Below are 23,736 nucleotides of genomic sequence, written 5' to 3'. Positions count from 1 at the left end.
CTTAAGTCCTGCCAGTACGATGTCCCTGTCACGATGGAAAGTTGCTGGTGCCGTGCATAGTCCAAAGGGCATCACCTTGAACTCGTAAAATCCATCCGGCGTGAAGAAAGCTGTCTTCTCCAAGTCCCGTTCTTCGACTTCGATTTGCCAGTAGCCGCTCTTCAGGTCCATTGATAAAAGATATCGACAATGGCGCGGCCGGTCTAGCTTGCCATCTATGCAGGGGAGTGAGTAGACGTCCCCCTTCTTCACTGCGTTCAGCTGCCGGTAGACCACGCAGAACCTAAGCGTTCCGTCCTTGTTCTTAACCAGTACTACTGGAGATGCCCACGGGCTGCTTGAAGGTTGGATTATGTCGTCGTTCAGCATTACTTGCAACTGCTCCTAGATGGCCTCCCGTTCTTTGACGGAGACTTGGAATGGCGATCGATGCACAGAGAGCGCGTCGTCCTCGGTAACAATGCGACGCTTTGCAACGGTGGTTTGACGCACCTTCGACGACGTCGCGAAGCAGTCGCTGTATTCGGCGAGTAGGTCACACAGCTGCCGTAATCTGGGGCCCGGAAGCTTTGGGTCAATGTCGAGCTGCGCTGGCGACATACAGTCTTGCTGAGGCGGCGGTGATTCTTCAGTAATCGCAGCGACTTCGGCGGAGTTTCAGAGTTCCTCGACGTGCCCACAGCTGCGCCTTTAGTGAGGTGTTGCGTTTCTTGTCGGACGTTTCTCACGAGGACCCCAGTGCGCCCATTCAAAATTTCGGCAACTCCTCTTGCGACGCCTATTCGTCATCCTAGAAGCAACTGGAGGCTCCCTTCGAGCAGAACTTCGCCGCAGAAAGCTTCGGTGATCCTGACGGGTACGAAAACACTCGACCGCGGCGGTAACTTAACGTGGCTTGCGAGGTCTCGGACCGCGGATGACATTGTTTTGTGTTCCTCCGTTGGGGAAACAGGTTTTCGTAGCGTCAGCCGGTTCGCTGGGAGGTCGATGACGGCGCCATGCTCCCAGAGAAAGTTCATTCCGACGATAACATCCCTCGCACTGTCTTGCAGAACGACGAACTTCACAGGGCACGTGTCACCGCGGTTCTCGACGCGAGCAGTGAATCTGCCGAATGGTATGATGAGGTGCCCACCGGGCGGTTTGTATTTAAGGGCTTTTCCACGGTGTTGTCACTTTTCTTTTTCTTAGGTGGCGAGAGAGCCTCCCACTCAAGAGTGAGTAGCCTGCTCTGGTGTCCCCAAGTGCCGAAGCGTCGTGGCCGCTGATAATAACGTTTAGGTTCTAAGGCACCGTTGCATGGGCGTCGTTGCGATGCGTAGCGTCGGGAAAGGTGGAGCGCTCCGTCGTTCTTGAAGGTTCTTTACTTCGGTTGTCTTCGGTAACGTCACCTCCAGGCGTGGCTGCACTTAGTTTTTCCGACGAGAAATGGGGGCACAAGCTGTCCCGACGATTGCGGCCGAAGTGCGGAAGCGCACATCGAGGCGAAGGCGAACGGAAACCTTGGGATGGAGTCACCACCGGAGACAGGGGTCGTCGGACGTACTCCTTGATGTCTCCTGGTCGCTCTCCAAGGGGGGGGTGGCGGGTCGCTCGGCGGAAAACTTCGCAGGCCCATTCGGCGGTATGGGCACCTCCGGCAGACGTGGTCAGCTTTACCGCAGTGGTAGCACAGTGGTCGGCTGTCAGCCGCCGCCAAACGTCGGTCATCCTTGTCAAAGCTTGCTCTAGGCGAACATAGGTCCGATCTTCCTGGCGTCGGGGGTACTCCGGCGCTAGGGGTTCACGTCGGAGAAGGATCTTGCGGGGCTCTCCCCGTGCGATATTCCGGACGATCTCCCGAAGGCTGTTGATGCCGCTGGTATTCAGGTCCAGTAAAGAAGCTGCAACGATTGAAGTAGTAGGCGCGCCGGTGACTCGTTGGAAGTGGCTTGCTCAGGCCGTCAGTGCGCGCTGGATGTCGGTGGCTTCATTCACAAAAGCGTTGACGGTCGTCGGGGGATTGCGAACCAGGCTTCCGAAAATTTCATCTTCACGCCACATATGAGGACGCAAAGTTTCTTCTCTTAGGCGGCCTCCGGATCGGCTCGGCACTTAGACACAGGACATCTTCAACGAAGCTGGTCACGCTTTCAATGGGGCCCTGCGCCCTTGTTTGAAACAGGTTCTTTGCCCGCTGCCGACGGTGGTGGTTGATGGAAGTCCGCTTCAATTCGGCAACGCAGGGCTGCCATGTAGTGAAGGAGGCTTCATGGTTTTCAAACCGGTGACTCGCAGTGCCTTGAAGTGAGAAGTAGAGGCTGTCGAGGCACTGCTCAGTCGTCCGACCGTTGTGGCGGGTTACATGTTCATAGTGTTGCAGCCAATCTTCAATATCCTCATGAACCTCCCCGTCGAAAGGCGTCGGAGTACGGGGTGCGACGGGCAGGTATACCACGGCGGCGGCGGGCGATGTCTGTGACGTCTGGTTGTTTATCGTCGGCCTCGTTGGCTGCTTGGTTTTGGGTGGAAAAAGTCCAAATTCCGAGTGTAGGCCTTGAGTGCGACGACTTAATCGAGTCTCGGTAGTGCCTTCGTTGGATCTTCGTGGGCTTGTCGTCGGACTTGCACTGCGGGCCCTCGGAGGAGTACGCTGCAAGGACATGCATTTCCCCTCACCTCCACCGAAATTTCGCGAATGATGAGGTGACGAAACAAAGAATAACTGAGAAATATCAAAATGTTTAATGGGGCGAACTTGTGCTCAAAACAAAAAGGGAACAGAGGATAACAACAGAATGTCGGGGGCGTCGAAGCCGGCGTAACAGCAGGAGCGAAGACTGGAGCGAGACTGACTCCGCTCGCCACGCAGAGTCCCTTATGTACCCGCGTGGGTTTCTGGAACATTCGGCGTAGAACGTTTGGCGCGTAGAAAATTGGGAACTCGATCAGTCGAGAATGTTCTCAATTTTTATGAGAACGCCAAGTTAACAAAATTAATAAGAGAACATTCCAACGACTGGAATCAAACCTAGGCCTTCCGCGCAACAGCAAAGCGCGGTAATTATTTGACCACGCAAACGCTCGCTCGGCGACGCACGTGGCAATATTATTAAATCAGTAATTTTCATGAAGATTTCGAGCACATCGGAAGCCCAGTAGCGCGCTAAAAGTTTTACTCGCGCAGCAGGTACAAGGGTAGAGCTCTAGTGAGGGACGGAAAAATCGTGCGGGCGCCTTGTCGCACTTCTAAACTTGCACCTGCTTCACGAGTTGTGAATTTAGCGCACTACTACGCTTCTGGCGCTCTGAAAGTCTTTGTAAAAATGAATAATTTCATGGCTTTTGATGACGCTCGGCAAGTTTCCAGTTTAAGCCATATGTCCATCTCTACAAATTCATATGTAATTAGCCATTTTTAAATAATTAAAAGTAATTAGTAAGTATCGCGCATTTTCAGACATCCGCCATCCCGATTAATGCGGTCCCGAAAAAAATTATTCATTTACTTCGAATACGGTAATATTAGAAATTTTATGTCAGGCTTCGGCTTAAACACCCGGTATACAGGTATTCAAAATAATTACATTTCTATCACAATATTGAAATATACTTTATTTCTCAAGTTTTTTTTTTTATGGTGGCCGGAAATTTAATGGCAGCTCTTATTCTATATTTGAAGGAAATGTTGTAGTGTGTTTTGTTCGTTTTCGGTCATGCTTCTTTTCATTCAGAAAATAATTATAGTGCGTGCATCAGTGGAAATAATTTAAATGATGTTGAAAGACTTAAAACGAAGAATAATGTAAAATATTCCTGAAAAAGAATCCGGAACACGGAAATCGTGTTACGTAAGCAGCCGCTGCGAAGTGCTGAAAGCGTATATTTCCTATTTCCGTTGACATGTGGTTGGAACGTTAATTGTTCGGTCTTTGCCTTCGTACGTCGTGATATGCGTCATATACAGGAAATGCATATTCCATAGACGCTGTCATTTTTCAAACATTACATAAAGGCTTTACTTCTGACGATCCTGCAGACGTTGCAATATGCTGCTCAAGATCACACTGGTCCTCGCTCTTGCTGCGAAAGGTAAACCAGATTTATGACATCAAGGCTTGTAGTCATTGCAGAAGATATAAGCTTTATATAGTGTTAATTAATGCGCTTCTCAAGCGTAAACTGTTAACAATAAATACAGCCCCCCCCATATTCCGCATTAAAAACGAAAGGTCTATACGCATAAAAGTAGATGCTGCATTTTTAAGGGCTTTTAATATGAGCGTTTTCGCTTGAGTTTCCCAGTTTGCCCAACAACACGCGTTGCGGCAGTTCGAAACCCGTAGGTACATCGAATGACTTATTTGATACGTTGCACTAAAGACAGATGTAGATAGATGGATCCTTTTATTCAATAGAACGTCCTGTACTTTCGCTGTTCGTGAACTATAGTTTGATAACCTTATATTTAAAATACCATAAAAGATAAGGGTAAAAAAAAGCATTCATTATGCCATTAGTATGCATAACCATACATGGCTAGAGACCAGCTGTCAGAGACATTTTTTTGTTGAAAAATATGTCACGACTTTGAGGATCGTTGTTATTGATAATGTTGATGTCAGACGGGATCCATCTAAAAGATGAACCCCAGATTGTATACCGCTTCTAATGCGAGCTTTTCTATACTGGGAGGAGTCAGCCGTCGGCATTGCAGCATGGCGCTGCAATGAGAGGCGGCCAGAAGTGGTTGAAACTAGAAAACAATATACCGCTGCTCCCACGGGTGTAAAATCCTGCCACTGCCAGTTGTTCACACATGCAACAAAAACGAAACATTATGCAATTACATTCTCCAACCCCAGACTCGCAAAACTAAAAATAATGGACACACACACACACACACACCGTCTTGAGGTGTGTTGTGTGTATGTCCGTTGTTATATTTCTTTGCCTTGACATGGGTTGAAGTATGGAGGTGATTCATCAGCTTGGCTGCGCTTTCTTATGCTTTTTAAACTTTATGAAAGCCTCAAAACTACGAACTTACATTAAGTACACAATGCCTCACTCGTTTCAGGTTCCTCCGATTGCCCACGTTGGCGTAACACAAGCGTATGTTTACTCAAACCTGAGATGAAAGTCGGAATGCCCGCCGTTGGATGGTTCTATGAAGTCAGTGCCGGAAAATGCTCCCCAACTGTGTATAGAGGGCCTGGAAGTCCTGACGAAAATAGATTCTCATCCCAATCTGAGTGTAATGAAGTGTGCAGACGTGAGTCTAATGAAATATACAATATATGTGAATCCACAATTGTGTTCTTTATATGTTTCCGCCAGTAATACCTCCTAGAAGACAAGAGCCGGTACTTGTCTCCTCTTCTGCTTGTCATCTCCGCTCCATGTCTCTGATGTCTCCTTGTCTTCTCAGCTCCTTTCTTCCTTGTCTCCCTCCTTATCTTCTCCCCCAACTCATCTCCTTTAAACTTCATCACTAGTAAGTCCACGCAGAGCCGCCTAACTATCGTCGGGGCAGGGCGCCTTGCAGCTTCTCACTGCGAACGTGACGCTCACACGCGGCGACGCCAAGACAAGCGACCGGTCTGTGTCTGCCTTCATCCAATCCGTAGTTTTTTTTGTTTTGTTTTTTGTGTTTTTTTGCGCGTCTCCCGTTGTGCGGCGTAGTCTCGTTGAGCATGAGCACGTTTGCCGCTTGGGGCGTGGCAAGGATCCACCAATGATGACGCAATGCGCAGGCCCTGTCTTCTAGGTGCTATGGGCCTGTACCGCGCGCTTGCCGCAAGACATGTCGGTTTCCGGTTGTTTTCTAAACATTCTTTTAATATTATTTTTTTTATTTCGTTGCTTAAGGTTACATTTGCTTTACACAGGCGGCAGCGGTGGTTAACGTGTCACATGTTTCTGACCCTCTGACTTTCAAAGACCCCCAATCAAACAGCGTGTTCAATGCTTTAAAAAAAAGTAAACTCGCTAAAACATTTAATACCAATTACACGACAAGACCTGAGACATTCCTGTTCTAGCCTCTCCATAACATGATGTCGTATTGTTAACGACGCCTACCGATCGCTCCGAGAACATCCTAAGATTGCTTAAATACGTTTTCCGCGATTCTCAGCGAGCGTAATAGGAGTGCGCTCCAACATAAAGACACATATACACTCTCCCTCCTCATATATTCTAGTCCAGCTGGAGCTTGTTTTTCACTTGGAGCGAGTAGAAGGTACATTAAACGTGACGTAATGCGAAGGCTTCGTTTTCTAGGTGGCATTCACTTGTCCAGCTCCATTGCACCAATCCGCTAACCCTTTAATCAGTACGATGAGCATAAATGTTCGTAATTTTGTCACTTTTGTACTGGTGTGCGAGTTAAATTTGATTTTACTTCTTACCTCACTTCAAAGGGGATTTGTTCTAACACTTTTTGCTACTTTTGCTATTACTTTAGATAACGTACGGCTGTCCCTATTTTAGGTACTGTGCTTTATCATACGTTGCTCTTAATAAGTTTTTGATGACCACAATCAATCTCGCGTGAGATTCGGACAGAGTACATGGTGCAACAGCGCGATACGAGTTAGAACACATTAGTTTAAGAACGTTCTCGCTGGTTAGCAGCATACAATGACATCTTAGCCACTGATCGAAAGAGAGGACATAAATATCGGAACCCACACGTAGAAACCAAAGTTGCGGGTATTCTGCATGTCTGCGTTGCGAATCCGCCATTAAATATCCCTAATTTTTTAGAGGGTTCATAAAACATGCAGCTAAATATATATTTATTTGTTTACATAGCGAACATAAAAGCCATAACCAAAAATACTTTGCGTTTTCGTCCCGAATCATGTCCCCTGACGTCACGTGACATCATGTCAAGCGTCGCTCTACGGTGCACGCCGTTCTTCTCTTTGCCCCTCGTGTTCTTTAGCGCTTTTAACGATCTACAACGTACAACCAACTCGCCCAGGTTCATACCCTTCTGCGTCACTCTGCCACGTGACTTCCCGTCACGTGACCTTATGACTTCACGCAGTGACACTGTGCTCCACGATCTGACGTCATGCCGCGTGGTCACGACATGACATGATGTCAGATTACTTGACATCGGAGTGTGAGGTTGTAGTATCGCGTGACATCAATGTTTTCTAAGCTCAGCAGTTAAACCCCCAGATTGACGAACTTACTTTAACATTTATAGGAAAAGTTGGCTCAGTTCAAAGCATATCATACTTCGTTATTGAAAGTGCACCGGGGCAATGAACGTGACAATGATATAATCATCGTCGCAGCACAAATATGAACTCTGAACGCTGCAAAATAAAAATGAGCGTTAGAGATTTCGAACATGAAACCGATATATGCTCTTGCTACGAACCTTTGCCACTGGTACGATGCTCATTCAGAGCGAAACAGACGCGGAGGAAGATTAAATCCCAGCGTTCTGCAGCGAGAGCACAGAATGCTTTTCTTTTCGAAATACCTTACATTGGCAATCTCGGCGACATATTTTTTTTTTACTCGCAAATATTCTCATGTTAGACGTAAAAATAGGAGATATTTAAGCGAAGACAATACGCTGAAAGCAGCAACAGACACATATCAGAGTAAAAAGGTCTATGTGTTAGAGCTCTAAAAGAGCGCCACACTAAGGGATTTTAAAAATGCTTCAAGGTTGCCAACTGTGCCATCCTCATAATTTTTTAACGTTTTTTTCTTGTGGGAAAGGAGGGGGAATCGGCTTTGGACACTTTTATAAAAAAGGTGTTCCAACAGTTTAAAAAATGTTCATTGTCTTCGTGTGTTTTACACTCCAATATGCATTCGGTATTTTCATCAACAAAGATGTGTTTATTGGCAACGTTTAACTGCGTAGTTTTAGAGACACAAGAACCTTAGGCGTGAGACGTCTGGCACAATTTAATATTTTACACAGTACTCGGTTAAATAATTGTAAATATATCGGGCTATAATTTGAGCTCCACAAGATGATGAGGAATATAATGCTTATGCTTAATATCATTACTAAGGTCACAAATATAATTGAGGTCTTAATAATACCGCATCTATATATATATGAACGAAAAATGAAGGATTTTGCTTCAGAAAATATTACATCTTTGATATAAAAATACCTTAAGGGGTACAGTGTTTTACATCAGATGCATCTGGTTTTGTCACCAAGATCTTGGACACCAGGTAAGTTCATGCCACTGCTATCACTCCTATTTGTGTAGCTGCATCTCATTTTATATAATATTATTTTGTTACTTAAACAAGAAATCAACTGATCATGTATATTTTTTCTATTTAGTTAAATTGATTATGTTTTGCTATCCTAGGAGACGTACCAGGTTTTTGCTTTGAAAATCCTCCAAACAACCCCGGGAAAGGTGCACGCTCTCAAAAGTGGACTTACAGATCTTCGAACGGGCAGTGTGTCCAAATTCAATGGAATGGCGCTATTCAGTCTTGCAAGAACATATTCGACTCGTCTCAGGAATGCGAACGAATGTGTAAAAGTAAGGGGAGCACTGTACACCCACAATAGCTGCCGGGGAAATTAAATTACTGTAGCGTTTGCAGCTTAGGTATGGGATGTAGATTGTGTTTCATAGTTTATTTCGACTCATATGTATATGAATTACAAGCGACGTTCGGTTTAATAAATAGGCAGACACTCAAATCATCTACTGCTCGTTGCATTACCTGTGGCCATCAGTAAACCCGGATGGTGCATGTCAGCCTATGCAACAGTGTACACATAGAAGGATCGACGCGTATCTGCAATAAATCATGTAAGAGAGCATCGCGTTTGCAAATACTTATAATATAAAAGTAATCATTTTCATAATATGCAGAGTGCTTAAGCATGTCCAACTTTAAGAGAATAAGATAAAGTTGAACTAAAATATCTAATGACGCACTTCAGGCACATATACATAAACAAGCGTTGTTTATTCGCGACTGCAACCCTGAGCATGCTCCCTCCATTTCTCTGTTTCACTTATTAACCGCCAGGTTGCGGAAGTTTTTACTACACATTTGGAGAGGCGGTAGCTCCTCACGTATATACACCATGTCTTTTTCGCTGTGTGGCGTTGCCTCCCCTAAAGTTGCGAATACCCTAATGTAGTTTAGAAGCAATGGGACCCCACTCTTTTGATTTTCCCTACTCATTTTAGAGATATCACGGCCCTGTCTCGAGGACGAAAGTCGCTAAAGGGCATTTCTCTGGAAGCTCGAATGAACGACCTTGGTGTGTAGTTCATTGCTCGCAGAACTGTCTGCAAGCAATGCCAGAAACACAAAGATCATCAGACGTAGCAACCACGCTGCGGGTGCCTCCCACAAAGAAAGAATGGACGGATCACGATGTCAGATATTCCAACAACTGTATACACAAAGAGCATTCAATTGAGGAATGTCTACTATCATAAATATGGCTTAAAAACAGGTGCTTTTTTATTTTTGTTTCAATTTCTAATTCAATATCTTCTATCTATAAAAAAAAAACAAAAAAATGGTGATGCCTCTAACAGAAAAAAAAACCTAAAGGGTTAAAAAATGTCATGAATCACGTTTGGTTATCAAGTATATAGCGGTATTCGAGAATTGTATTGGTATAATTATCTGCTTAGGTTATATGTTTAACTGAAACGTTTTGAGTCCCTATTGCAAAATTTCATCAACCTACGTAATTTGGGACACTGACTGCCAGTCAGCAGCCTTGGTGGAACTTGATGGACCATCAGACGTCATCTGATGGTCCATCAGATGACGTCTGACTGCCACTGCCAAGGGAATTTCATCATCAAGGGCAGCATTTATATAAGAGTAAAGCTATACGCACTCATAAATATCGCCAAATGCCTCGATAAAACAAAATGTTCGAGAAAAAGAAAAAAAAAAAAAAGGAGGACCACCGCGGATCGAACCCGCGACCGCTTGCGTACAAATCGGACACCTTAACCGCTATGCTACGCCACCGCTACACAAACTCGATTTGACTATTCGTTTTATACGAGATGCTTCGGCTGCAAATGCAGTTAAGTCGTCAGCATGTTATGAAAGCACTCGTACATCACTCGCCGTACTTCAGTTCTACTCACCTGCCATGTAGAGTACTTTCGCGTCGTAGAACGATCCTTTTGTTCGCGCGTCATCGGCCCAGTAGACCTGGTACACCTTGTCGTCTTCAACTACACCGCTAAAGTCCCTTACATCGTCGGAACTCACAACAGGCTGACTCTTGTCGAGAAAAATTCTACTAAAACATAAGACATTGTAGAGCCCGGGCAGGATCAACAGGTTGGAGCAAGCGGGCAAACAAAACGAGTCGAGAGCGATCGTTTATGAAAGCTCGGCGAAGCCTCTATGGGCGAAGCGAAGTGCGAAGTGTCGTGTTCGACGCTACGGCGGCTTCGGCGGGCTTCTGATCAAGGTTGTCGGTCGGTTGCGTGTCACATCTCTAACATCAGCGGTTTTATGGGCTCACGTCCCGAAATCGTTTTCTCGTGCATAGATTACTTTTCGTATTCATAGATTTGACGAAATAGTGGTATCCGAACGAACTTTACGTCCTTTGACCGTACTTCTGTCTGCACGTCAAAGCTTTCTGACGTACAGTCAGAGACAATCGATGTACAGTCAGAATCACCACCAGGACATCCTGATGGCATTTCGCGGCGGCCGACTGCCACCAGGAAACCATCAGAAAGCCGACAAGCGGGGTCGGACTGGAGTTTGACTGTCGGTCAGAGTAACTTGTTGGCCAATCAGACATGCTTGACGTACAGTCAGGCACAGTCAGCGGTCCACTAGACAACATTGACTGCCAAACAGTGTTACATTGATGGATTTTTCCTTCGGGGTATTTACAGATTTCTTAATCTTTCTTGCTTGTTTTATATGCTTGAAATCATCTGTGAACAAACCCACTCCTCTCACTCCTCTCCCAACACCCACAACTAAATTACCATTTTGTTTAGGGTGCTGATAAAATTTCCATTAAGTTCCAGATTACGGAGTTTGCGCAAAGGGGATTAAGAGCGGGTGTACACCTACAGACGCCAAGTGGTATTGGTTCAATTATAAGACACTTAAATGTCAAGAAATGAACAAAACCGAGTGCCCAAACGGGGAAGGAAATGCCTTTCGAACGTTCTATGAATGTAACCGGCGATGTGGAAGTAAGTTTACAGTTTTTTTTTTTCTATTCATCTGAGATGGAAACAATGTGATTAATTTCAGATCGTCGTGAAATAGCGTCATTATTCTGCCACCATATTTTGCCGTCTCCATTTGATCATAAACCCAAGACATAGAAATACCCAGTTTCTCGTGACTAATAAGTGACCTTGTTGAACGTATAAAAAGAGTTTTATGGGTCAAACAATTTCGTATAAATGGTGTGGATTTTGGGGTAATCCACCCAGAATTAGTATCTATTTGACAAAGTTTATCATCTGTAGCGGAAAGTTTAGCTGGTTATTTAGGCAGACTAAATCCCCAATGTATGAACGCATGCACAAACAATTACCTTTAACCCTTTCTTTGGCTCCAGCTACCTAACTGTGCGATATTTGCCATTACTAAAATATTGACCTACAACGGTTAGTGAAACGATGTTTGTTGTTCCGTTAAAGAAAAGGCTCGAGGTCATGTGATACAAAAAAATTTGAATTATACGAATATTTCTTTTGTTTGCTCTAAGTATCACGGCAAATCAGTTTTATAAGTTTGTAATTTATTCCATACAAGGGATAAAATGAGATCAGCGAGTTAATTTTTGATTGAACTAGAAGAGGTGCTCCTGGCAGCTGTGGTAAAGCTGGAATAACCGCCATTCTTGCAACGTAGATTACTTGTCAATATAAACTGCCTTCACATAAAATACACTAAAGTGACTATTGACATCCTCGGTCTTTAGTCATAACTCAAATTACGAGCTCTAAGCGTCCTAAAAAAACAAAATTCACATTAATGTGCTGCAGATTTGCGCATTAAAAGAGTGGTCACAGAACCCGTCGGTGCAGTAAGACCAATGGCGATATCGAACTACCGACCCTTTCTAAATGTGGTCGAACGACGGACGGTGCATATCACCCTTTCAGAGCAATGCGTTCCAGCGTCGACAAGAAGGGCTGGTCGGCCATTCGTCTACGCAGGAACCCTTCGCCTTGCAGTGTACCGCCAAGTGGGAGCTGGCTGTTCCTGTTAAAGGAACAGCTAGCTCCCACTTGGCGTTACACTGGAGGGACTGCGCCTGTACACCGTTACTTGACAAGGCCATTGTTTTGTATAAACACAGGGACCAAAAGGCTCGAGAGATTGTCGAAGCTCATAGAATAAAGAAGGAGGGGCCAGCCTGCGTGAGTCAGGCTTCCTTGAATTTGCTGGACAGTGAGGTAGAATTTTTAGATCGGGGAGGACTCATATCGAATTGTGTAACAGAAAGTACCCAATTTTGTGAGGCGCATGCGCATTTCCGTCGTGATTGGAGAGTAGTGTTGTATGTTTTCTTCGTGTTTTTCTGATAATGAACCTTTCAGTTGTTAGTCAGCGCTCATCCTGTCCAGTTCCTTCCTCTGTCCCTGTAAAATTCGCGCTGTTCCATATGATTAAGTTATGGCCTTAAGCCCTTACTAGCACTGCGCAACGCCAGAGTTCAGTGAGTGATTTAGGTCATTATTGTCAATCTCCGCTCTTCCATCTCTGTTGGTGGTCTTGCATGTTGGAACCGTTTAACAGTAAGCAATAGCCAGTTCAAATTGACGCTCCAAGACTTAAGCAATTACCGTGTAAAGAAAATGGCATTGAACTTGTTACTATTTCGCACTACTTTAACGAATATTGGATGAAGTCTAATATTTAAGTGCCGTTCAGGCTATTGCACTAGTTTAACGAATATTGTATGAAGTATAGCATTTAGGCGCCGTTCACACTCTTGCAACCAAGTAAAGGCCCATTCACATTTTTGCGACCGAGTAAGACCTAGAGAGACCACACCTGTTTTTAAGCCTCTTGCGATTTCTTAGGACCAACTCCGCTGCAACACATCCGGTCATAAGACGTCGCAAGATGCTTAAAAACCGATCTGGTCTCTCTCGGTCTTACTCGGTTACAAGAGTGCGAACGGCGCTTTACGATGAACAATGAAAACTATTATATGAACCTATGCGGCCCAGAATGCGGTATTACCATTTACATGGCTCAGAAGCACTACTGTGACCGGCAGGCTTGACCAGATATAAATATGGTTAAATAAAAATCCAACGCGAAATCCACAGAATTCAAAGGCACAGTTATGTACCTGCTTTCTTTTTGTCTTTTCAACTTCTCTATTCTCGTCCGCAACAAATCGAGCTTTGTGGTTTACTCTTGTTTGTTGGTTTTGTTAGAGTCCGCTTTGTGTTAATAATATGTGAAGACTCTGAAACATTGCGTTATCTTGCTCAATGGCTTAAAAATATACAGGGTTTGTACAAGACAAGTGCGGAATGCCAATACAAAATATAAGTTCCTGCATATATCTGGCATATCAGTATGGGTACAATACCCTTACCAAAAGGTGTGAACAGTTTAAGGGATGCGACGATGGCGGAAACAGCTTTGATACACACAAGCAGTGTTGGGAGACTTGCGCAAGTAAGTAACTATGTCTATTTTGAGATTGCAAAAATGAAATGCGAGGCTAGACGATCCAGGATATAAGTAGAGCTTATACATATAGATGACTTCTTTTAGAGCGCAGCTCTTAGGTGCCCGTTTCCGGCTTGAGTGGCGTCGCCGTCGGCGTAACCGCGCGGTGCACTATGGAAAATGTTCCACAATGCAAGGCGCGGGACTCGTGACGTCACATGTGACGTCACGAGTGACGTTACGAGGGTACTGCGCGGTGCATTATGGGACATTTCCCATGATGCAACGTGGGAGGAGGAGGGAGGAGGAGAGTTAGGAGGACGAGGGGAGGGGAGGAGGAGGAAAGAGGAGGAGGGGGAGGGAAGAGGGAGGAGAGGAGGTTGAAAGATGATGGCGAGGAGGAGGAGGGGTATACCCTCCTCTCAGTACCCTTCCCTCCTCCTCCTCCTCAAGAGCTGCGCTCTCATTCGGCGTTACAGGGAGTTGTAAACGTCTTTTTTTTTTAATACATTGCTTTGAGATATAATGAAGACGTCATTATTTTATGAACACCATTAGATGTCGGTACTGATGGTCGGCTGACGTAGCAGCAATAGCAACACACTGGCGCGTGCCCGTCTGTGTGCGTGTACACACGTCGATCCCGGTTTTATCATTTCCGGGTGCGTCTTCAGAAAGTACCTGTGCGTAGAAGGTTTTATCTGCTTAAATAATAATTTTATTTGGACAGGGTTCGATGAAGAATTATTTCTGGTATCTTCGACATGCCTAGAGTTGCCCGAGAGTGTAAAGTTCCGATTTATTTTATACATATATTGAATACTGTCAATTTAATGTTCGTATTCTGCTATTGCATGTTACAAGCGCCTGTTATTCCTTTGAGATACTACATGTGCCACAAATTCCAAAGCACTGACATAACCTTAATACTTCTTAACGAACTCCCATTAAATCTGCAAATTAAACTGGACGCTTTACATTAAAATTAAAATATGGAATCAATCAATATGCTTATTATAGTGCCCAGAAACAACCTTGGGGTCGTGGTACTTGCACACTGGATGGAAATGAAGATATAAAGCACACAAATACAGAAGAGCAATGCACTGTACAGTAACTGCATATGATCATGCCCGACATATACTGAGCCGAATGATAACAAAATAGAATCTCTAGTTCTTGTTTACAATTATGAGAAATTACAGTAACATAAAAACAAGTTTGAGAGGCACTCGAAACGAATAATATACGAAGCAGTAGCACAAGCACACAGCCAACAATGTCTTTGCTCTCCGAAATCAATATTAAAGTGAACCACATTCATAATTCACACACCGGACAGGTGTTCAATAGAAATAACAAATGCCCTGTAGCACAAGATAAAAATATCGAGTTTCTCAGAGTACTGGTTATAACACTTGTATCGATTGCTTCTGATTCGAAGAGTGAGTGGGTGTCGTCGTTATAATAATGGCCGATAACTTTAGCAGAACACAAAATTGTATTAACACTGACAAAATAAACGTAAATATTTTTGCACTTGAAGATTCTCAGTCAGTTTATGGCGATCGTCTCGTCTGATCCGTCCGGTTCGATCCGACTGCTCGCCTTCCGCTGGCGTTCAGCTCGTTCCGTTCACTGTCCGCAAAGCAGCACAACACGACGACGCCACGACGTCGTCGTCGACGACGTTACGCGACGCCAAGATGCTGTCGTAATGCCGTCGTGACATCGCGTCGCGTCGAGGACAACGCCGTTTGGCGACATCAAGTCGCCGTTGCGACGCGGTCGTGACATCGCGTCGCGTTAAGAACGACGCCGTTACGCAACATCAAGTCGCCGCTGTAACGCGGTCATGACGTTGCGCGCTACATCGAGGACGACGTGGACGTGGCCGTCGATACCGACGTTGACGTCGACGCTCCACGCAATGTCAAACATCGCTATGACGTCTCGTTAACGCTGTCCTGACGTCATCGTGAACATCAACGTGACGACAAAGCCTTGACGGCGCGTAACGTCGTCGACGATGACGTGGATGTCGTGAAGCTGACGGGACGTCTTCGTGACGTCGAGTTGCGTTATGTCGACAACGACGTCAATGAACTGACACCACGCGTCCTTCTGGCGTTGCATTGACAAGGACGCCATCATCTTGACGTCCCGTGACGCTGTCGTCGTCGTCATCAGAATCAACGTTGATATTTTCGTCGTTGTTAACGCAGTATGACGTCAGAACGCAGTCTTGATGTCGTGTAACGCAGGTTCTCAACGTCGATGACGACGCTGACTTCAAGGCGTCGTCGTGATGGCGCATGCGTTGTGACAAGTCAGGTCGCGGTAGCGGTATGTATTGATGTGACGCCTGACGTCTAGGTTGCATAAAATATAGTCCTGCGTTCTATCGTTTCTGTGACCTTGACTAGTGTGCCGGTCGAGCTTGGCGTTGGAAGGAAACGCGTTTTTCATAAAAAGCGGCTAATGCGAACCACTCGTTCCTTCTAATACACTCTAGCGTCGCCGAGATTTCTTTTTCTCGTCTTCTTTCTTTTTGAACACAGTCACGCGCTCTCAGTCAAAAGCTGAACAGGTTTCACTCGCGAAGGCCGATATCGCAGGTGTCACGGGTGAAGTGTAAATTAGTGTTGTTTTTAGTTACTTTGCCCACTGTATGTAGTTAGCTTATTTTGCAACAAAAGTTGTTGCAAAATAAGCTAACTACATAGTCAGTCATATAAATGGGCTTAAAAAACTAAAAGTTTTGGAAATAGAAAAGGATGATTGATTCCGAGAAGACGCACGTGGGACCTTAGGGCACACTTCAGACAAGAGGCTTGGTGAATTAATCGAACCATGCAACGTTTTAAACAAAAACAATAGTTCCGACTTCTGACGGTACCGGTGCAGGCTTAACAAGTCAACACGCTCTAACGTTGCGTCGGAAGTTGAACAACGAACATCCTTCATAAGGTAGCGATGTTTAAAAATGGAAATAAACTTTTCCTGAACTCGTTCGATTTGGAATGAGTTAGTTTTAGAGATTCCGTTTCACACAACTGAGGCTCATTCTAACTAGGGCACGGATATGGAGCGGTACAACGCGAGAAACGCAGAAGGATGCTTGAAGTGCTTCGTTGGGCGAAAGGAAACAGCCAGCGTGCGCAGAGACGGGTTAACGAACCTATGTTACGGGACTAGAGAATCGCAGGCTGGGATCGAACATTACTCCCAGATCTTCCATTGCACATACCCGGGAGAGAGGTTCACCATGAATACTATATGCGAAAAAATGTATTCTGTGCCTTCTGAGGAAATGTCATAACCCTGGTTTTAGCACGGCTTAAGGGAGGACTATTTATTGGCTGACCACCTCCTAAAGAAAAAATATTTATCTTCCTCAATCCTAACGCAGTCATCTCAACTAACTATTTCTTTGTAAGTTTTAATGTCATCAGCCTATTGCAGGAACAAAGAATTAGAAATAGGGTCAGAGACGTCATTTACAAAAATTGTGAACAGGAGTTGACCTAGGACGGACCCCTGGGGAACGCCAGAACTTGTCCTGTACAATGAAGAGTTCATAATGTTGTGTCGAACGTACGCTTTCCTGTTTGACAAATAGCTTTGAAACCAGTCGTATACTCTGCCACAATCCCCGTAGGCTGAAAGCTTTGATAATAGGATCATATCATTTATACCGTCAAATGCCTTGCTTAGGTCAAAAGAAACCCCGTCTAGCTGACCTCTGTTGCAGGCTGCATAAGATGCGGCAGACATAAAGCTTACAAAATCTGTAGTCGTTAATCTGCGGTCATAAACCCATGCTAATTAGCGAGGGTTAAGTTTCTAAATTTGAAAGACAAGAATTGATGAATGGCTGTTTCAAAAAGTTTGGAAAATAAAGAGAGTAGGGAAATTGCTCTGTAGTTGAGAACATCACCTTCCTTTCCCGACCTTAGAACCGGAACGACCACGGCAATTTTCTACCTTTCAGGGAATATTCCTCACCTTAATGAGTTGTTAAATATTGCACATGGTATAGGTGTGACTATATCATGAAATGTTTTGACAATTGCAGATGGTATTCCATAGTGTCCCACAGACAGCGTGGCTTTCATTTTTTTTTACTACCTAGCTCTACACATGCCTTGTCGACATTAATGTAACTTAGTAGGTCACCGAACTAATTTAAGTGAGCCAACGTGACGTAGGAGCATACGGTACTGTCTTTGTAGGCTTGACTAAAATGATCTGCAAACAGCTCAGGCACGCACTCCGCAACTCTTTTATGGTTATCCAAAAATATTTTCGATACAATATTCTTCCCGGAACGTGATCTAGAGTACCTCCAAAGTTTCTTACGGTTTTTGACAAGGTCAGGTTTCACTGAGGCATGATACGCCAAGCGGTCATGGCTTAACACTATCATACATTTCTTCCTGCAACTCTTGAATTCTACTTCCCACGTTGGGAGACCACCTTTCTTGAACTTTCTGTGCAAGAAGTCTTTCCTTTTAGTAGCCTTCTTAGTTCACTAGAAAAACATTTAGGAAAGCAAGGTTTCTTTAAAGACCTTAAAGGGATGAATCTGTTGATGTCCTCTCGAGTTAATCTCGTAAAGAGAGGTACCTGTTAATATGCATCAGAGGATTCTAAACCCGGAAAACAATCAACACTCGAGAGGTGGGAGGGCATCGTCTCCTGATGAAAAATTCTATAAGATGCGTAGTAGAGAAGCCTTAATAGGAGCGCAAACCGAGGAATCATCAAAAGAAAGCACCAAGTCAAGGGATGGATGATACTTAACCAAAGGAACCATAGGGACTTCACCTCGGGCTACACGCACGCAATCCATGTTTGAGAGGCAAAAATCTAAAGCATTACGTTGGTGGATAAGCATAACGTTGTGCTGTGCAAGATCTAAAAAAGAAACAAAGTTTAGGAGGTCATTGTCTTTCTGCTTGCAATGAAATTTGTCAGTCGAAACATTAAACTGAGTCCAGTTGATGCCTGGAGCTTTAAAATCACCTAAGACTAAGACATCACGCCCGTGTAACTTGTTAACGATGTTCTCCATGCCAGTGAGACAAATGCGAAGGTCGTCGGGCGTCGTTTGCGGAGGCGGGTAAAAAAGGCCAATAAAAAGGCGTACTTTTTTGGACACTTGATTTCTACCCATAAACTCTCGGGAAATGTTTCTACATCTTCGCGTCTTTTCGAGCGGAAACGCCCGTCAACGGCCGCTAACACGCCGCCCCCAGTTGTATCACGCGTTGCCAAGTCGCGGTCACGCCGGTGCACCACAAAATAAAATAAAAAGTAATCGGAGGACCCAATGTCACAGCATAACCAAGTTTTTGTTAAACAGAATATAGGATAATTGGATAGGATAACGTTATAAAAAAGAAAACAAAAAAACATTCGTCTCTTTGTGCATGAGCCGCGGACGTTTCGATTAACTAAACCAACGTGACTCATCACCTTTCGTCGGTCGTGGGAGCGCCCTTTCAGACATGGAGAAGGGTTTGTCGAAGGGCGCCTTTGAAAGCTTTAAAGGGGCAGGATTTCGGCCACACGGCAGGGTTAGCGAGTTTCTCAAAATCCCCGGCAGCAACGGACCCATGGATGGAGGCGTACGAGTCGTGCCGATTCCTCAAACGCCGGCACTCCAGTTTTTCAAGCCCGACGGAGGACAGGTGAGAGGGGATACCCTCACAGGTGGTGTCCAGCGCCAGTTTGGTGTCCCAGTAAGGCTCTCCGACTCACTGACGGCGAAGCGACGCTCAACTTTCAGGTGTCGGATGCCGCAGTGAGTGCGGGGGTTCGAGCCTTCGGGCGCGTCGGACCCAAGTTCACGGCGCCGAGCAGCCGCGCGAGCCGTGCAGGAAGAAATTGGCGAGGGGAGCAGCCCTCCGTCTGGTTGTCGCCGTCGTCGCTGCCGCCCGCAAGCTGCTCGGATGTTATGTGGCGAGCCAAAGCAAAGCCATATAAATGCCAAATAAAAGTACTCTGGCAGAAACTAACGCCTTGGAGCAAAACTGTGTTGAGCCACGGTTAAAACCCTAGGATTGCACAGCTTGTGTAAAGTTAGGAGTTTTTTTTTAAGTGCTACCTAGGTTATCTCAATTAGTGCTTTGCTGAAGCGTAATATAACCTTGCGTTTACACACCCGACTAATAAAATTGACAACTCCATAGTAGTGTCTAAAACAATTTAATCAAACAGGTGTTTCTTTAAAAAATGCGCACATTAGATTTATTTCAAACAATGTACTGGAGGAAACATTTCGTGAACTGAGATTGAAACATACTCAAACTACCGTCTCTAACATGATCCACATCACTATAAGCTAGCCTTATGCTAGTGTGTGCATTCTAGTTCATTACATGCACTTTCAGGTTTATACGTTCAAATATTTTAGGGTTTGTTAATGAAAACGAAGCACATATTTGTTTTCCTTCCAGAAAACCCAACAAGTCCTTGTGCGCAAAAGCCCGACGTGAGTCAGTGGAAAGGAGCATTCACTCGCTATTATTATGATATTGATAAAAACGTATGTGTACGTACAAGTCAATTTTCAAAGCGCACAGTCAACGGAAAAACAAACATCTTCTATACATTCAAAGAATGTCAAAGACTTTGCATTGGTAAGTCTATAAGTTTTGCTCTTGCTACCGGCTTCAGGAGTTAGTGAGAACAATATCAATAATAGCTCCTATTAATGAAACGTTAACGCTGACACACTATGTACACTATATATAGTAAGGTGATCAAAACTCACCGCGTCTTACGTTTTTTTTAAGATTTCAGCGACTATAGAAACTCAGAAAAGGACCACCATAGGCGTCCTGCGTTACCCAGGGGGTGCTGCGAAAAGGGACTTGTTAGGATTTGTTTTTGGGTAGTGCAATCTTAAGCGTCTTAAACTGTCACACATGTAGAAGCGTGGCTCCTCTGGTTGGAAATCCCAGATCACGAGGCAAATACAAAGAAACAACAAAACTCTGAACGCAGTCCATGCGCAGGTCAAGAATAAGACGCTAAAGGTCCACACGCACAATCGCGTTTTAACGCATTTGAGTGCGTTGCGGCGTCCATGCGGCGAGGGGTGGTTGCTTGCGGTACTACGCACGAGGTCCCGCAATGCTCTGTAGCGTGACGCATGGCGAGGAGATCGAACTATAGGGGGCGCGCTGACCCGTTTGTTGCTCCCACAACTCGGTGTTTACCCAACACAAGGCCTTTTGCACATGCCCACAGGCCTTGTGGGCATGTTCATGACACCTTCTTCGATAGAGCGCGGAGCACGGTGTAATGCAAATATACTAGCAATAAACGAGGTGAGCTTAAGTGCCGGATCTCTCCCGAAAGCAGTCGTCGGAGTATGAGAGCCTGAACCACTTCGGCTTTTGGGCTGAACTAAGCACCGTGCATGCTGCATTGTTCATGCTGGTCGGATTGTTATAGAAGAAACCATAATCCTGCTCACAGGAAAACACGAAATCCAGCCGAACGCTGACGCCACGTTCCGTTTTGTCAGCCAAGCGCTGAGTCCCTGGATTTGTTGTCCCAATACGTGTACTTCCTAAAAAAAGTGGGTGTAAACCTTACACCCCTTGTCACATATACGACACTCCAAAACTTCAGTTAGATGTACAGCGCACTAACGTTGTACCGACGCTACCAAATTTCACGAGCGGTTTGATAGCCGCATTGTACAACACATTAAAATAGTTAATGTAAGTGTGACTGACCGCAAAAAAAAAAAAAGTTATCGGGGTTTTCTAGACTCAGCTGCACAACCTGTGTGCTTTCTTTTTTTGTGGACTTTGATAAGTACTTTAGCTGTTTAGTATGTTGCATCGCACCGTCATCAACCCTCTGGCAAAAGTTGGGGCAGTCAGTTCGACGACAGTGCGCTGTACGTCGAACTAAAGTTTTGGGGTGTCGTATTTGGGACAAGGGGTGTGACGTCTACACCCCCTTTCTTTAGAGTGTAGTTCTAAAGTTAGCCGCTTGGGGTGCCACTGTCTGATTTCATCCCCAATAGAGACTCGCTCAAATTTCCAATACTTTGCGGTGCGTTCGGCCAATCAGAGACGGAGGAAGCAGCGGAGAGTCACGTGTTCACTCGCGTCACTAATGATGCGTATCCGGCGCTCCGCTCGCGGTACCTGCAAGTTCCTTTTAGGGTGCGGTGGGAAATGCTCGAGCAAGTTTTAAGCAAAAGCATTAACTATTCCATCGAGCAAACCGGCGCTATCAAATTTTGAAGTTGCGCCAAACGGCACATGAATTCTCCTGTCCCATGGAGCGAAGCCTGTAGTCTGTAGCAGCCACCTCATTGGCTGGAGCGCGGCGTAGTTCCAAGGAACGCCGTCTCACTGAGAAACACACTCCAGGCGCAGCGTCCCGGCCGCCTGTAAGAGGGAGCGGCTGGCTGCACAGCCAGCAGTGCCCGGCCGGGTAGACTCCTGAGAAGCTGCACGGCCGAGCTCAGCGCGGCTTGTAGGAATACGCTACGTATACAAACGCTTTTGCATTCCGACAAGTTAGCAGTCCTAAATGTCGTAGTTTTTTTTTTGTTTTTTTTTTTGAAGACGGCGATGGTTAAAGCCAGACAGAATTTGTGAATGCCTGGAGCTGAGCTGGTTGGCATGGCATGCTTCTGACGGTTTCTAGATGAACGCTGAAGGAAAAAAACGAAGGAGTGGAAAAAAAAAGAGACACACTCTGCTGGACTATCATCCATATACTGAAATTCGTCTTTTTCATAAACATTAATGAATATACTAATGAGTTCTCAGGGGTAACTTCGGCTTCTTTGGTATGATATTTGGTGGCTAACGTTCACATGTTCCTGACTTGGTTTCTCACATGGGGCGCTCCCAGAAGTTCCAGTTTTTCTTTCGGAAATAGCGTAATGGAGGCGGCACTCACACAGTCGTTCCCGTTCGCCTCAATAGCCAGAGACTCCAAGATTCTCCCTGCAAGCTGGTTTTTGTGTCTTCCAACAATGCTAACGTTTGTGGAATCAGGAGCACATTGGCATACTGGGCAATGCGCCGGAAGGTGGCGAGCTGACGCTAGTGCGCCAACGGAAGCTGCATGCTCCCTGGTGCGGTCATTAATACATCGCCCAGTTTGTCCAATGTAGGACTTGCCACATGACTACGGAATACTGTACACAACTCCTCTCTCGCAAGGGGCGTATGGTGTTTTGTACCCGATGCCGCAGGTGGACTTCTGATTTTGGTCGCTCGTACAATTCGCCTTGCGGCACATGGCATATGCCTTGTTGGGGGCTGAGCATACGACCTGTACGCCTTGTCGGCCGGCGATCGTTTTTAGGCGATCCGTTATCCCGTGGATGTATGGCATCATCACAAGAGGTTTGGGGGGCTTCTTTTTTTTGTTGGTTGTGTAATTTTTTATTTTTTGCCACACTTGCTTGCAGAGGCTCTCGCATACCGGTATTGGAAGTGTGCTTGTGTAACCAGAGTCCTGAAGCCTACAGAGCTGTTTTTGAGAGTTTTGCCCGACTCTATGGGGGCATGATTTTTGTAATGCGGAGACAAAAGCTTTGGTAGCCAACCCTCGTTTTATAGTTTCTGTGTGTTCTGAGTTGCTTGGAAGGAATCCTTTAGATGAGCTGGCTTCATACATCCAGCACATATGGGTAGTTTAGAACTCCAAGGAGAGATATAGAAACCGTATGGACAGGTTTACGCGAAGTTTCTGGGTGAAAGATAATCCTGGGAAGCTGTATTTAAACTTGCGTTAGACACTATCTAAACACCTGTTACTCGGCTCGTCTGCATCGGAATTGCACAGTATGAGAAAGTAATCTACATACAGGAAAATGGCCTGAATGCGTCGATCTTTAAGATTTTCTACTCGGGATCCTCTGCAGACTCCACTTTTCTGCACATAGTGTTGCTCCTGGTGTGAAACCACAGTCGCTATGACGTATATTCCTAAACGCTCCAAGAAGCTATCAAGGCTCATACCAGCTGCATTTTGGAAGCATTAGAGGCCCTGCTCCTCGATGGTTGTTCGGAGGATCATCAGGAGAGTCACATGGGAATCGAA

General features: G+C 45.3%; 1 protein-coding gene across 1 annotated transcript; it reads left to right on the top strand.

Moving 5' to 3' along the window:
- The first annotated feature begins 4,028 nt into the window (after positions 1–4,028).
- LOC120844666 (papilin-like) lies at positions 4,029–20,335 on the top strand. The gene is made up of 6 exons (XM_040216575.1): positions 4,029–4,071; positions 5,060–5,254; positions 8,343–8,522; positions 11,016–11,192; positions 13,480–13,650; positions 20,109–20,335. Exons 1-6 carry the CDS (start codon positions 4,029–4,031, stop codon positions 20,333–20,335), a joined length of 993 nt encoding a protein of 330 aa, XP_040072509.1.
- Positions 20,336–23,736: the final 3,401 nt, after the last annotated feature.

This window comes from Ixodes scapularis, unplaced genomic scaffold (assembly GCF_016920785.2).
Source record: "Ixodes scapularis isolate PalLabHiFi unplaced genomic scaffold, ASM1692078v2 PGA_scaffold11__112_contigs__length_91849675, whole genome shotgun sequence".
Classification (NCBI taxonomy): Eukaryota; Metazoa; Arthropoda; class Arachnida; order Ixodida; family Ixodidae; genus Ixodes; species Ixodes scapularis.
The sequence above is the reverse complement of the archived record's forward strand: the minus strand, read 5'-3'. Positions and strand labels throughout refer to the sequence as shown.